This window comes from Octopus bimaculoides, chromosome Z, assembly GCF_046866305.1.
Source record: "Octopus bimaculoides isolate indiv1 chromosome Z, ASM4686630v1, whole genome shotgun sequence".
NCBI lineage: Eukaryota > Metazoa > Mollusca > Cephalopoda > Octopoda > Octopodidae > Octopus > Octopus bimaculoides.
The window spans coordinates 11847831-11861311 of record NC_142944.1 but is presented as its reverse complement, the minus strand read 5'-3'; the positions used below and the strand labels follow the sequence as shown (position 1 = coordinate 11861311).

General features: G+C 34.9%; 1 protein-coding gene across 1 annotated transcript in view; it reads left to right on the top strand.

The window, feature by feature from the left end:
* The window catches only part of LOC106875212 (uncharacterized), a 188616-nt gene that overhangs the window by 141442 nt on the left and 33693 nt on the right, over nucleotides 1-13481 (top strand). The window contains exons 3-5 of the mRNA XM_089365498.1: nucleotides 848-1007; nucleotides 10260-10293; nucleotides 12864-13008. Coding sequence (XP_089221624.1) covers nucleotides 848-1007; nucleotides 10260-10293; nucleotides 12864-13008 — 339 coding nt within the window. The remainder of the gene's footprint in view (nucleotides 1-847; nucleotides 1008-10259; nucleotides 10294-12863; nucleotides 13009-13481) is intronic.

The following is a 13481-nucleotide window of genomic DNA, read 5'->3' as shown; positions in this document are numbered from 1 at the left end:
GCTTTAAATATATTTTACAATATTATTCTTTCATTCTATTCAGTTTTTTCTGCATGTGTGCATGAAAGTATGTACTTGTAGATAAATATTCATGTACGTGTATAACTATATATATATATATATATATATATATATATATATATATATATATATATATACATATTCGTCATGCTGCACCGCTGAAATCTGCAAGATTTTTTTCATTCTCTCTCTTTTTATGTTCTCTAATTCCTTTATGTTGAAGAGCATAGGCTCGAAACATGAAAGACACTTTTATTTTTCCCAAGCGTCAAACTTGCTTGTTGTTCATACACCTGTCTTCATCTTTTGTTATTCTATAAATTTCAACTAACATATATATATATATATATATATATATACATAATGTATACATAATGTGGTAAGCAGTTTGCTTCTCAATCACATGGTTCCGAGTTCAGCCCCACAGCGTGGCACCTCGGTCTTGTGAATGTGCTTGCTTCACTGAAGCTGAAAAAGCCAGCCGTGTGTGTGTGAGCGCGTGTGCGTGTTTCTCTCCTCCTCTGCTTAAAACTGATACTGGTTTGTTAACATCCTCGTATCTGAACGACACTGGGAGAATAAGTACCAGTCTTAAAAAAATAAATAAATGCTGGGGTCGATTTGTGCACCAGTGTGGTGCTCCAGTATTGCCTGCTATTCAATGGATAAAAACAAATAAATGATAAAAGGAGATATAGATTTTGTATGTAGGTCTGGGTGAATTTATATGCGTATATAAATATTGGTTTTTATGTACTAATGTGTGATCTTGCGTGAAATATTTTTAATGAAATATTCGAATTAATATATGTTTCTTTTTTTCTAGAATGAAAAGAAATTGCGATATCGCTTCGCTGCAATTGTTGACGAATTGCGAAATTCCAGTGACGCTGTATATAGCAGAGCACTTCTTTCTTTCGTCAACTGCATTATCATCTACAAAAAAGAAGATCTAGAACGAGTTAGAATCAGAAATGAATTCATCGGTAGGTGCCACTTTATTACTATTATTATTATTATCATTATTATTATAGCATCGAGCGGCAAAACCGTTAACACAGCGGTCATAAAGCTTAGCCGCATTTCGTCCTCTTAACGACCTGAGATCGAATTCTGTCAAGAACGACTTTCATCCTTTCGGGATCGATAAAATAATGAGCGGTCAAGTACTGGGGTCGACGTAATCGATTTACCCCGTCTCCCAAATTGCTGACCTTCAGTCAAAATTATTATCATTATTATTTTTATTATTATTATTATTATTATTATTATTATTATTGAGTGAGAGCAGCAAATACCATTAAAATGACACTGGGGTACAAATATACGAAGCTCAATATACCTAGCATGACTACCCATCTGATAAGAGTACATCAAGTACATGCATCACAGCTATATGTGTGCGACATGGTGATTTCATATCAAGATAAACAGCACATGACCATGTAGGTGGGGCTCAATTAGAATTTTCTTCACGTCGAGTAGCCCATCCCGCTCAAAAGTTCCTTGAATAAGGTTTGTTTAAGGAAGATGAACAAAATACATGTTTCCAGCGATGAATTATTCAAAGCCCAAAGAATTATTCTCAATGCATAGCTATGACACGCCTCACCTACACCTGTGAGTGATCTGAGATGCACATATCGTCAGCCACTAAGGGACATGCTCACTACTCATGAGGGTTCCATTATCATGCACTCTGGAATTGCATTGCCCCCCCCCCCTCCCGATTCTACGTATTTTGATTGTAGTCTGTTTGTGGGCCAATAGTGGAGTGCTTAAAACTTATCAGGATTGAACTTATATATATATATATATATATATATATATATATATATATATATATATATTATAAACCGAGTGTCTCACTGAAAAAAAAAAGGAAAGAAAAAAGACTGGTTAGTCACGGTTATATACTTTTGGTTAGAGGTGTACTCAATTATGTGTGAACTGAGTCTAAACAACTACTACAGATGAATTAAAAGCTGACCAGGCCTCAGCTGTTATTTGAACATGGAATTACAATGATTGAAACTGAGTTCAGCCTGATGGTTTTTCGGGGTGAGCGGAGAGAACAAAAAGAAATGTCTTTACATTAAGACAACTTGACTTTGGTGGGATTTGAAAACAGAACATGAAAGGGTTTGACTAAATATTGAAAGGCGTTTTGTACAGCGCCCTAACGATTTTATCTGTCGCCTTTACAATAAAATAAGGACGAAGTTGATAATGTTTCTAAACTCGTTGGAGGACGAGTTTAGTCGGTGCCATTGATCTTACTTTGTGGCTGGTTTTGTTTCATTGACCCGGGAAGAATGAAAGGTAAATGTGGCCTCGATGAGATTTGAATTTATAGGAATCACCGAAAGGGAGACATTCTGTCTGAGGCTGTTACGATTCTAAAGTACCCCTAATAGCATTAATAGTTACGGTAATGAAAGCAATAGTAGTAAGAGTAAAAGTTTAAGCTCCTGGTTACGCATTTGAGTGACAGCGAACAGTTGACAAAAATCAACAAGAAATGCTTTGCCCCGTGCAGAAACAGTAGGGATTTGTCAGAGGGTTTGCAAGTTCTTCTAAATCTAATACAGTATTGGAAGCACTTGTGTATTGCCAGCAGGTATCTCAGGGTCACAACTGTTTCGCCCTTTTGCCTGTATACTTCGCCTGAGCGAGAAAGCGAGGACTGAGCTCTAGTCTTCGCCCGCGGTAAGTTTCTACTTGCGATCTCTTATCAAACTACTGATAAATAACTTTCACCGACATGACGCCGTACAAGATTTATGACTAAATGGCCAAGAGAAAGCTGCGACGACCACTAATAATAGCAACTTAGTAACAGCGAATAAGTTTACGGTATCAAGAAAATGAATAATAGCATTAAGAACATTTGACTAATGCGAAACTTAATTCTTAATAGCCAAGGTTCCTTCGAGTTGATTAAATCTGCCCTTCATAACAGAAACAAAAACATGTATGTATGCATGTATGTATGTATGTGTGTATGTATGTTCTATTATAATACACACATACACCACACTTGCATGTCTGGATGCACGCCAACATCGTCTGTATAAACATACATACGTGTAAGCGCGCACACTCAAGCACTTGCATACGTACGTACGTACATACATACATACATACATACATACATACATACATGCATACGTACTCACACACACACACATACAAATCACGCTTTCACGCACAAAAATGCGTACACACATATACATAATTACACATCCACCGCACGCGCTCACACATATATATATTTACACACATTCACACAGACACACCTTTCGTATACTACTGACAGGGTGGAGGGCAGACAATAGTAACATCTATAACGAGAATGAAAAGATTGATAACAAGAATATCTGTGAAATGACAGTAGTAAACACCCTGACAGCATGAGTTTTACATAAATTTATTATTGTATCATAAAGACGTCTACAGGAACCCCGCTGAGCATTTTATAAATATCTATTTCCTACAAATGTATTTATGCGTGTGTTTTATATAAGTTCTTGTGTGTCTGTGTTCTTGTTTGTTTGTACATAGTAAATACGAGTTAGAAATTTGAAATGAATTAATATGAACTCGGTGATACGTAAGCAAATACAGTACTGAAATTCAATGTGAATCGAACCGTACACTTCCAGCTGTGTTTTTAAAGAGATTGGTGATCTTTGGTTGTGTTGCGCGTAAAACCACCCTCTTAATTTTTTTTATATTATTCTATGTATATATCAGCTATCATAATATATTTGTGTGTGTATATATATATATATATATATATATATATATATATACTGGATAGATACTATCCCTTAGTGGGTTGAACCCCCAACCCCTAACTCTCTCACGTTATATATATATATATATATATATATATATATATATATATATATATAAAGTCATCTTTAAGACAAATACTTTACGCCTGTTCTCCCTAATGTAGAATATATCCTTTTGTTGGCTTCAGCATAGACTTGAATGTAATTAATTATACTGTAGAGAATGTAAATTGATATTAACTGATAAGAGAGCTTCTGCATGACCTATTTGAAATAGCAGCCAAATCTCGAACAGTTTCATATTCTAGTCTTAATGAAGCTGTATACTGTAATTGTTATTATATTGTCTAAAGGAAGACAGATTTTTAAGAATAAAGTGATCGTAACGTGGATACCCTTGATCAAAAGGTTTCTGGCTTTTCGGATTGACCGAAACCAGGAAACATCAAAGGCGTTCCATCAGTAATCATCCTTTCTCTTTTTATGTCATGCACTACTATGTCCAATTACTTTTTTAAGACAGTAGGATGTGATTTGAGAATTTTATCTGTTGTCTAAGCAGGTCGACTGATCGAGCAGGGAATCATTCGCTGGCGTATTGAACGGAAGGATACATCCTTCCATTCGAAATTCTCATGAGATTTGGCTGCTATTTCAATCACATTTATTTAAGGACTTCCTTATCGTGTAACTTGAGGGAGATTTGACTGCCACTTTTTGTTGTCAAGACTGCACAGATGCTCTTTACCTGAGTAAATCTAGTGGACTTGAAACTGCTGAAGCTACTCTGTGTGTGTGTGTATGCGCGTGCATGGGTGTGTACGCTGGTTTCTCTTACTACTCGACAAGGGAGTTGATTTATCTTAACATAGCGGTTTGACAAAAATTGTGTGTGTGTGTGTGTGTGTGTGAGTTTATTCTTAGACAAAAATATTGTTGCAGTAAAATATAGTTTCGTATGCATCAAGACCATAAAACACAATTCCAGATTTTCAAATGTTTGATCAACGTCATAACATCTAATCAAATAGTCGTTACCACCCGCACCAGTTGCTTCCATTTGGCCTGCTACCATCAATGTCGGTGCTGTGGAGATCGCTACTCATTTCTTCCACGCTTCACTTGAATGAAATGCTGACATGCCACCACCTGAACACATTCACACTTAACTTGTATATATACAATTTATTGGTAATCCAAACACTTCCTTGAAGTCTATCCGCCCTATGACAGGTTTTGTTTTTGATAATACAGGATATCGAAAATAATCTCCCTCGCCGAGCAAACCTTTGTCAAGTTGCCAGTTTAGTCGCCGACGTCCCAACTATGAAACTGGTTGTACTAGGTTACATATCACCTGTAGTGCTCACACTGCTCGCACACACCCATATATACATACATATATATATATATATATATATATACATATATATATATATATATGTATATATATATATATATATATATATATATATATATATATATATATATATATATATATATATATATATATATATATATATATATATATATATATACAGACACACATATAGACGTACATAGATACAGTGTGTATGCACAAACAGAAAACATTGTAGGAAAGCACTTCATAACTAGCAAGTGGGAAGCAGCGCTGTCGTTTTCTTGACACCTCAATATACGTCAATTGACCTAGCCATACGTCAAATTCTGTATCATTCATGACAGAAAAAAGTTTAATATTTCGCTAATAATCCATCATGCAAATTATATTAAATATTTTGCATTCTTTGGTTTGATATAACATGAGTGGTTTGCACTGAAATGTTCTTACGTTATTTATGTCAAAGAGAGGACATCGACGTGGTCGTTCTGTCCGCTAGAAATAGCGGCGAAATATACTTCAAATATGTTTCTAATATATTAAACGTAGGCTTGACAGATTGAATAATGAAGTATGAGGCACAGTGTAACTCCTGAGAGTAAAAAGGAAAGAAATGGTGGAATGTTCTTATTTGTAATGTCAGTCAGGACTGATGTTATTTAGGGATTAAACAACTTATAGATATACAACTTATAGATATAGCGAAACAGCTTATGCATTATGCAAAAATACATAAATACATATCTATACACACATGCACACACACACGATTGAATAAAACACACGGGTTCGATTGCGGGTATGGTGTCTTCCTGTACATAAAGCACCCAAATAGCAAAAAAAATAATAAAAAGACACTCGAACATTTAATTCTTACTAGAGTATGCACAAATTCATATCTCTACTCAAATGTTACAGTTTAGTTTAGATACAAATAAAGCAATGTGCATCTGTATTTCCAGTATCCACAAATACAGCATGCGATAGAATTCCCATAAAACAATACTTAGGTAAACTTGAGCCAAGAAGGGAACTTAAACCGCTGGAAATAATAAGCATATTTTTTTCAAACCACACCCTACACGCTGAATAATATGTTCTTACGTTCTCTATACATATGAAAAAGATGAGATGTTCACAACTGGAATGAATGCTTTTATCGTTGTTTTGCTCAGTACGAAACAACTTATGTAGATTCGACCCAACGAGCTCATACCCCACCCCTCTCCCATTTGGTTGTTCAATATGCTAAAATAGCTAATACTCATCTCCTAGATCATAAATTCTTATCGTAAAATAATGGACTTATAAGCATTACATAAATAAAGAAAGAAAAAAAATATGGGATGATCTTTGATGGAACACCTGTGCTCGTATTGTCCGCTCCATTGTTACTGACCTAGAGGGCTAAGCGATATCAAAAAGAAGAAATAACAAATGCAGATTTAAACTTATTTGAAAAAAACAGACCTATGTGAAAACATATTCTTCTGTAACAAAAACGTGACAAAATCTGTTCGTTTGGAGAAAGCAGACGACACTGTCAGTCCATGTATTGGTTATATTTATAATGAAAATTTACTTTTGTTTTGAGTAATTATATTGTTGTCTCAAATTTACCAATTTAAAAGGAAAGTAATATATTTAACAGAAAGTTAGATGGGATGTTTATAAATAAACCATGTGTGTATGTAAGGAAAAACGTTTGAAGACAAACGAAGAGCTACGCTGGTAAATGAAACTTCCGAGATCTATTAGGCTTCAAAGGTGCTGTAGAGCATTTTAGAGTAGACTAATTAACTAAGTAAAGTCTGTAATGACTTTATTCTCATTTTCTGTGCTTTAGTTATTGGCTATCGTTGTGATCTACCTTAACGATGCTAGAAAAAGTGATTGGATAATTTGCTGCATTAGGATTAGACCAGACACAGGATTTTTGTATTCTTCATCAAACTACTTGGTCAAAATATTTGTGTAAATGTATGTATATAGTGTGTGTATATGTGTGTTTGTGATATATGTGCATGTAATATGTATCTGTGTAAAATATACGTGTGTGTGCATGTGTTTGTCGTCCGTCTTTTGTTCTGAGTTCAAATGCCACCGGGGTTGACTTTGCTTTTCTTTCTTACGGGGTCGATAAAATGAGTACCAGTCGAGCACTGGCGTCAGGAAAATCGATTTATTCCCCCACCACCCCTACCACCACCACCAATATCACACATCAGATTTATGCCAAAATTTGAAACCAATATATATGTGTGTGTATGTAGCACGCCTGTGTATTTAACACGTGTGTGTATGTACCGCATATGCAAGGTGTATGTAATATGGTGCATAATATTGTCTGTGCGTGTATGATGCTTGTGTAAATATGTAATATACATATGCGTATGCTTGTATGACTGGCTGGATTCAAAAACAAGATATTTTAGCCCAAACGATTAAATCTCGTCAATGACGTCCAACGTAGTTGAAAATATAGTATTATGAGGCAGAAATTTAGTTTTAGCTTATCAATTACGTTTACTTAAATCTTCAGGGTTATGTTCATGGTAAAGCATATGTGGAACACTTAATAATTGAGCTCGATTTTTTTTGTTTGCTGATGACGTCATCTTTACAACAAGCTTTTCATTTCTTTCCGCTCTTTTTATTTACACACATATATGTATCTGTATAAAGAAAGAAATATTTTGTAAAGCGAATAAAAAGCAAGAAAATTAGGATTTATGGAGTTTCTAAGTGGCTATGCATTCTCTCGCATTACTGCTTTTAACAATATTATACCGACCTTCAAAACATATGCTTTGCCTCGGTGATAAATTACCACCGAAGCATAGCATATGGCCTCAGAAAATATTAATATACGATTGTTTATGCTAATTATGAACATGGCGACATATCTTTATGTGTATATTAATATTTATAATATTGTTTTGTATACGTTAACGTTTATAATATTGTTATGTATATGTTAAATATTTATAATATGTTAATGAAGAGAATAACTATTGGTATTGTTCATAAATTCCTTATTGCCACAAAGATAGCAAAAGAATAATTATAGTGTAGCGCAAAAGATGCCCTTGAACAAGTAGTTATGGAATTAAGGTGTGTGTCTGTGAAAGAGAGAGAGAGACCATGAAATTTATTTAAGAATGAACATGCAAATTCCTCCGAGCACCCTCAACCCGAGCAGTATTTCTTCCGGTTCTAGATTCGAAGAAAAACTAAAAGATTAAATTCTTTATGCATCAGTCTTTTAAGAATCTAAATACGGTTGGAACCTTTTTGTTAGCTTCATCTTTTATTATAGCCACCAGACAGACGAGACGAAGACTTATTAACGTCTTTATCACAGGAAGTAGCAAAGCAATTTTCGTAATGGATTCAGTTGATAGTCGAGTCGGCTCTTAATATGACAGTTGCTGTCTGGTCTAATCCTTTAAGTAGACATTTCGTCAGACTAATTGCATACCAAAGACTTGTTTATCCTAAACACATGCCAACAAAGGAGCGTCTACGTCGTCACTCGATTTACTAGAAATATCAGCCAAATCTCTATCGGAACCCATACTATCAACCGTGGTTCTCACTCGCTGCTTATCCATTCAACACAATGTAAACGATAAGAACTATACATATTCCCTATGATGGTTAAGTATACGAATTACCAATGGTGTCTAAACTGTCTTGCCACTGAAGAAACTTTTAATTTAGATCATTTGTTCTTTTCATGAAGATATGCCACATAAAACACGTTTTATTTATTTGGCATTTTTATGAAAATATTAAAGTGGTGGCCTAGTGAAATCGTTAGCACGCCAAACAAAATGCTTAGCAAAATTTATCTGACTTTACGCTCTGCGTTCAAACCACATTGAGGTCAGCTTTGCCTTTCATCTTTTAGGATCGATAAAACACCGTCATAGTAATTGATCTCGATGTAAATTGACTAATAAGTTCCCCTAAAATTTGAAAGCATAATTATAAAAGGGGCGAGCTGCCAGGATTGTAAGCTCGTTCGGCAAAATGCTTAGTGGCATCTCATCTGCCGAGGTTGAATTTGCCTTTCATCCTTCAAAGGTCGATAAAACAAGTACCAGTTGAATATTGGGGTTCATGTAATCGAGTTATATTCTCCTCCGAAATTGCTGGTCATGCGCCAAAATTTGAAACCATTATTAGAATTAATGCTGGCAGAATGGTTCGCATGTCGGGTGAAACGTTTAGCAGCATTTCATCCGTCCTCAAGTTCTGGGTTCAAGTTCTCCTAAGGACGACCTTGCCTTTCATCCTTCCGGAGTCTATTCTAACACTCATATTATTCCCTTTCTGTTACGCTGAAATCTACATCTACTTTTCAATAGCCTTCAGAATAAACATGAACCATATAGAAATATTCACGTCTAAAATATTGAAGCTTCCAAACAATATTTATAAATATCGTCAACTTTGATGACAGTCTGTCTTGAGATAATGAAAATCTGCCGAATATACTGAGATGAATTCACTTAAGCTATACAATCCGACGTACATTTCTTAGTTTCTTGACAAAATCGTTGGAGTGCATAGAATACCTTGCTGTATTTATTCGGTTTAAAATCTTACCGATTTTATCGTGACTAATCGTCCATCTTTTTGCCAGTTTAAATGACGATTTATCTGATCGACTAGCTCCTTCCCACCAAATTTGTGGAATTTTCCCAACATTAGAAAAACTTATGAGCAGTATTTCTTCATGCCTTTAAGCGTTCAAATCTTGATTGTTTTTTCATCCTTCTGAGGTTGATAAAATAAACCACCAGCCACGCAGTGGATTCTATATTATCGACCAAACCCCTGCCATGTGAATTTCTGACGCAAAAGCTCCTTTGTCGGCACATGTTTAGAATAAGCTAGTCTTCGGTGTTCAGTTAGTCTGAAATTATGATTTATGAGTTAATATTTATGACTTATTTATTTTGAAAATGCATAATAAAATAACTGTCTCCTTTTGTTATACTTTTTTTTTCGTTTTAATTTTGCAGTCCTCATTTTTTAAAATCATAATTTTATTTATTTATTGGCAGGTCTTAAACTTCAGGAGATAATAAATGAAATCAAGTATGTACACCGCGCATTTATATTTTAATTATTCTATTTTATTTCTCGAAATATATTCCGTTATGTATTTACCTGTTACCTGTGAAATTAAAGAGTATATTAGAATAAGACGTCACATTCAGTCACGTCAAATCTGTAATTAGTTTCATTTTAATTAACCAGTTAGCATCAATGTCTTTTAGATGAAAGATCTTTAAAAAAACATATGATTCCGGGTTCTACTATAGCCACGGGCCGACCAAAGCCTTATGAGTGGAGTGGTAAACGAAAACTGAAAGAGGCTCGTCATTATATATATATATATATATATATATATATATATATATATATATATATATATATTCAAAATAAATGGAAGTGGAGAGACAAGTTACTGAAGAGATTGCAAGAGTGCAATGAAATAATTTAACAAAAAACTATATAAATTAATAAAGGACTGAACCAGTGCGTGTGTTTATTACCGGCATAATGCCTCTCCCAAGGTTTAATTGTATATATATATATATGTATATATATATATATATGTATATATATATATACATATATTTGTGTGTCTGTGTTTGTCCCCACCATCGTTTGACAACCGATGTTGGTATGTTTATGTCCCCGTAACTCAACGATTAGGCAAAAGTAACCGATAGAATAAGTAGTAGGCTTACAAAGAATAAGTCCTGGGGTCGATTTGTTCGACTGTAGGTGGTGCTCCAGCATGGTCGCTGTCAAATGACTGAAACAAAAAAATTAAAGACTATATTTCACCAAGTCGTAGATGTGATTGTGTGGTAAGAAGCTTGCTTCCCAACCTAATGGTTCTGGGTCCAGCCCCACAGAGTGGCACCTTGAGCAAGTGTCTTCTACTATATCCTTAGGCCGACCAAAGCCTTGTGAATAGATTTGGTAGACGGAAGCTGAAAGAAGCTCATTGTATATATATATATATATGTGTTTATGTAACAACTGGCGTTGGTTTGTTTACGTTACCATAACTTAGGAGTGAGGCTAAAAGATAGCCGGCACAATAAGTACCAGGCTTAGGAAACAAATAATTGCTGGGGATGATTCGTTCGAATAAACCCATCAGATTCCCCGGCATGGATACAGTCAAAATGACTGAAACGAGTAAGAGATAAGATAGCCTTCCGAAACCATTCTCATATGGACATAAGATTAGGCTACGACACGATCCCAGATAAAAGTCGAGATTGGCCGCTGTTATCTTGTCACCGTTTCCGTAAAAAGTATAAAGCAGTTATTCTAGCAGCAAGGAGTGACAGAGCTTTAGAATAGCCATGTGCCTTTAAGATGTCTCAAATTAAGGCGATAATCCGCTACAACTGCTTCATCGCATTCGCTAAATATTTATATGTCTACCAGCAACTTCCATGTTTTCTAGAGATGTGTGTGTGTGCGCTCTTGTAAATACTTCAATAAGTTTTCGAAACACATGGTTGTCATAATTTACATTATGTTCTAGACAAGTGGTTCTCAACCGGGGTCCATATGGCTCCTGAGGGTCCACATAAGATCTTTGGGTGTCCATGTAACAAAATAGTAAACTCTATCTTAAGGGCCCCTGAAAAAAATGTTGTTTTAGATGTATATATTAGTATGTATTGCAGGAAACAGCGTGGTTTCTTTCTCTAACATTTTACTTAGATCAACCTACACAAAGGAATGTGTGGAAAACAAAATAGGGATTTTGAAAGAAGTTTCTATAAAACTAGTTTTTGAACATAGAATTGGCTTTAGGGGTCCACCAGAATAATGATAGTAATCAAAGGGGTCCATGGATAAAAAATGGTTGAGAACCCCTACTTTAGATGTATGTATTGTAAGAAGCAGTTAGGTTTCTTTCTCTAACATTTTTCATAGTTCAACCTACACAAGTTAATGTGTGAAAAGCAAAATAGAAATTTTGAAAGAAGTTTCTATAAAACTAGTTTTTAAACCTCGAATGGCTATGGAAGTCCACCAGAATAAAATAGTAACGAAAAGGGTCCATTGATAGAAAACGGTTGAGAACTCCGTCTCTAGACTTATGTGATATTTACAAGTTGCTAAAATTATATGAAAATTGCTTGCTTTACAGGCTATTTTTGCTTTGTACTCAGAACTTCGCATATAATCACACTCAAAGCTATTCACAACAGGAGTGGGGGTTAGTTGGAAAATTTGACCTTAATATATTACAAGTACGATTTTCATAGACGCAAGGTGAATTTGCGCTAGTAATATAAACATGAACCATATAGAAATACCCACGCCTAAAATATTGAAGCTTCCAAGCAATGTTTATAAATATCGTCAACTTTGACGACAATCTGTCTTGAAATAATGAAAATCTACTGAAATATACTGAGATGAATTCACTTAAGCTATACAATCCGACATACATATCTTAGTTTCTTAATTCCTAGGAAAGCTTTTTCATCTCCGCCGTATAATTTTGATTATATATTTCATCTACCTATCTATATAGTAAATATGCCTAATAGTTTCTTTGCTTACACGCTTTGTTTATGATTTACATGCATTTATCATTTCATATATTTAACTAATAAAAAATTAAGAGAGGACACGAAAGCAGATAAGGAGGTGTTGGTACAAATTGAGCTGTTTTTAGAAAATTTAGCGAAGGATGATGAACTGTTGCCAGGAACCAAACAGGTGGATCTTAACAGTGCCTTGGATATTTTCTATGCTATCTATAAACAGGTACGTTGTTTTCTAAATTATATGTATGTATACACACACACACACACACACACACACACACACACACACATATTTATATATAATTGAAATTTATAGAAAAACAAATGACTGAGAGGTATGAACAACAAGACAAGCAAAAGTCTTACGTTTCGAGCCTACGCTCTTCATCAGAAAGGAATAAGAGAAAATAGAGAGAGAAAAACACTTGCAGATTTCTGCGGTCAATATATATATATATACACACATGCACACATATAAATACACACACACAAACACATGCGCGCACGCACATACATAAATATGTACAGCTTTCTGTACACTTCGACTGTATTACCCCATCCACTTATGACAGGCAGTATTGATCCTTTTAGAGATTATCTGGATTATTCTGGCCCACACTTTAGCCCTATTCTCTCACTTTCATGCACTCTCTTCACAACCAAGTAACCACTGCATCCATGCAACAACTGTTT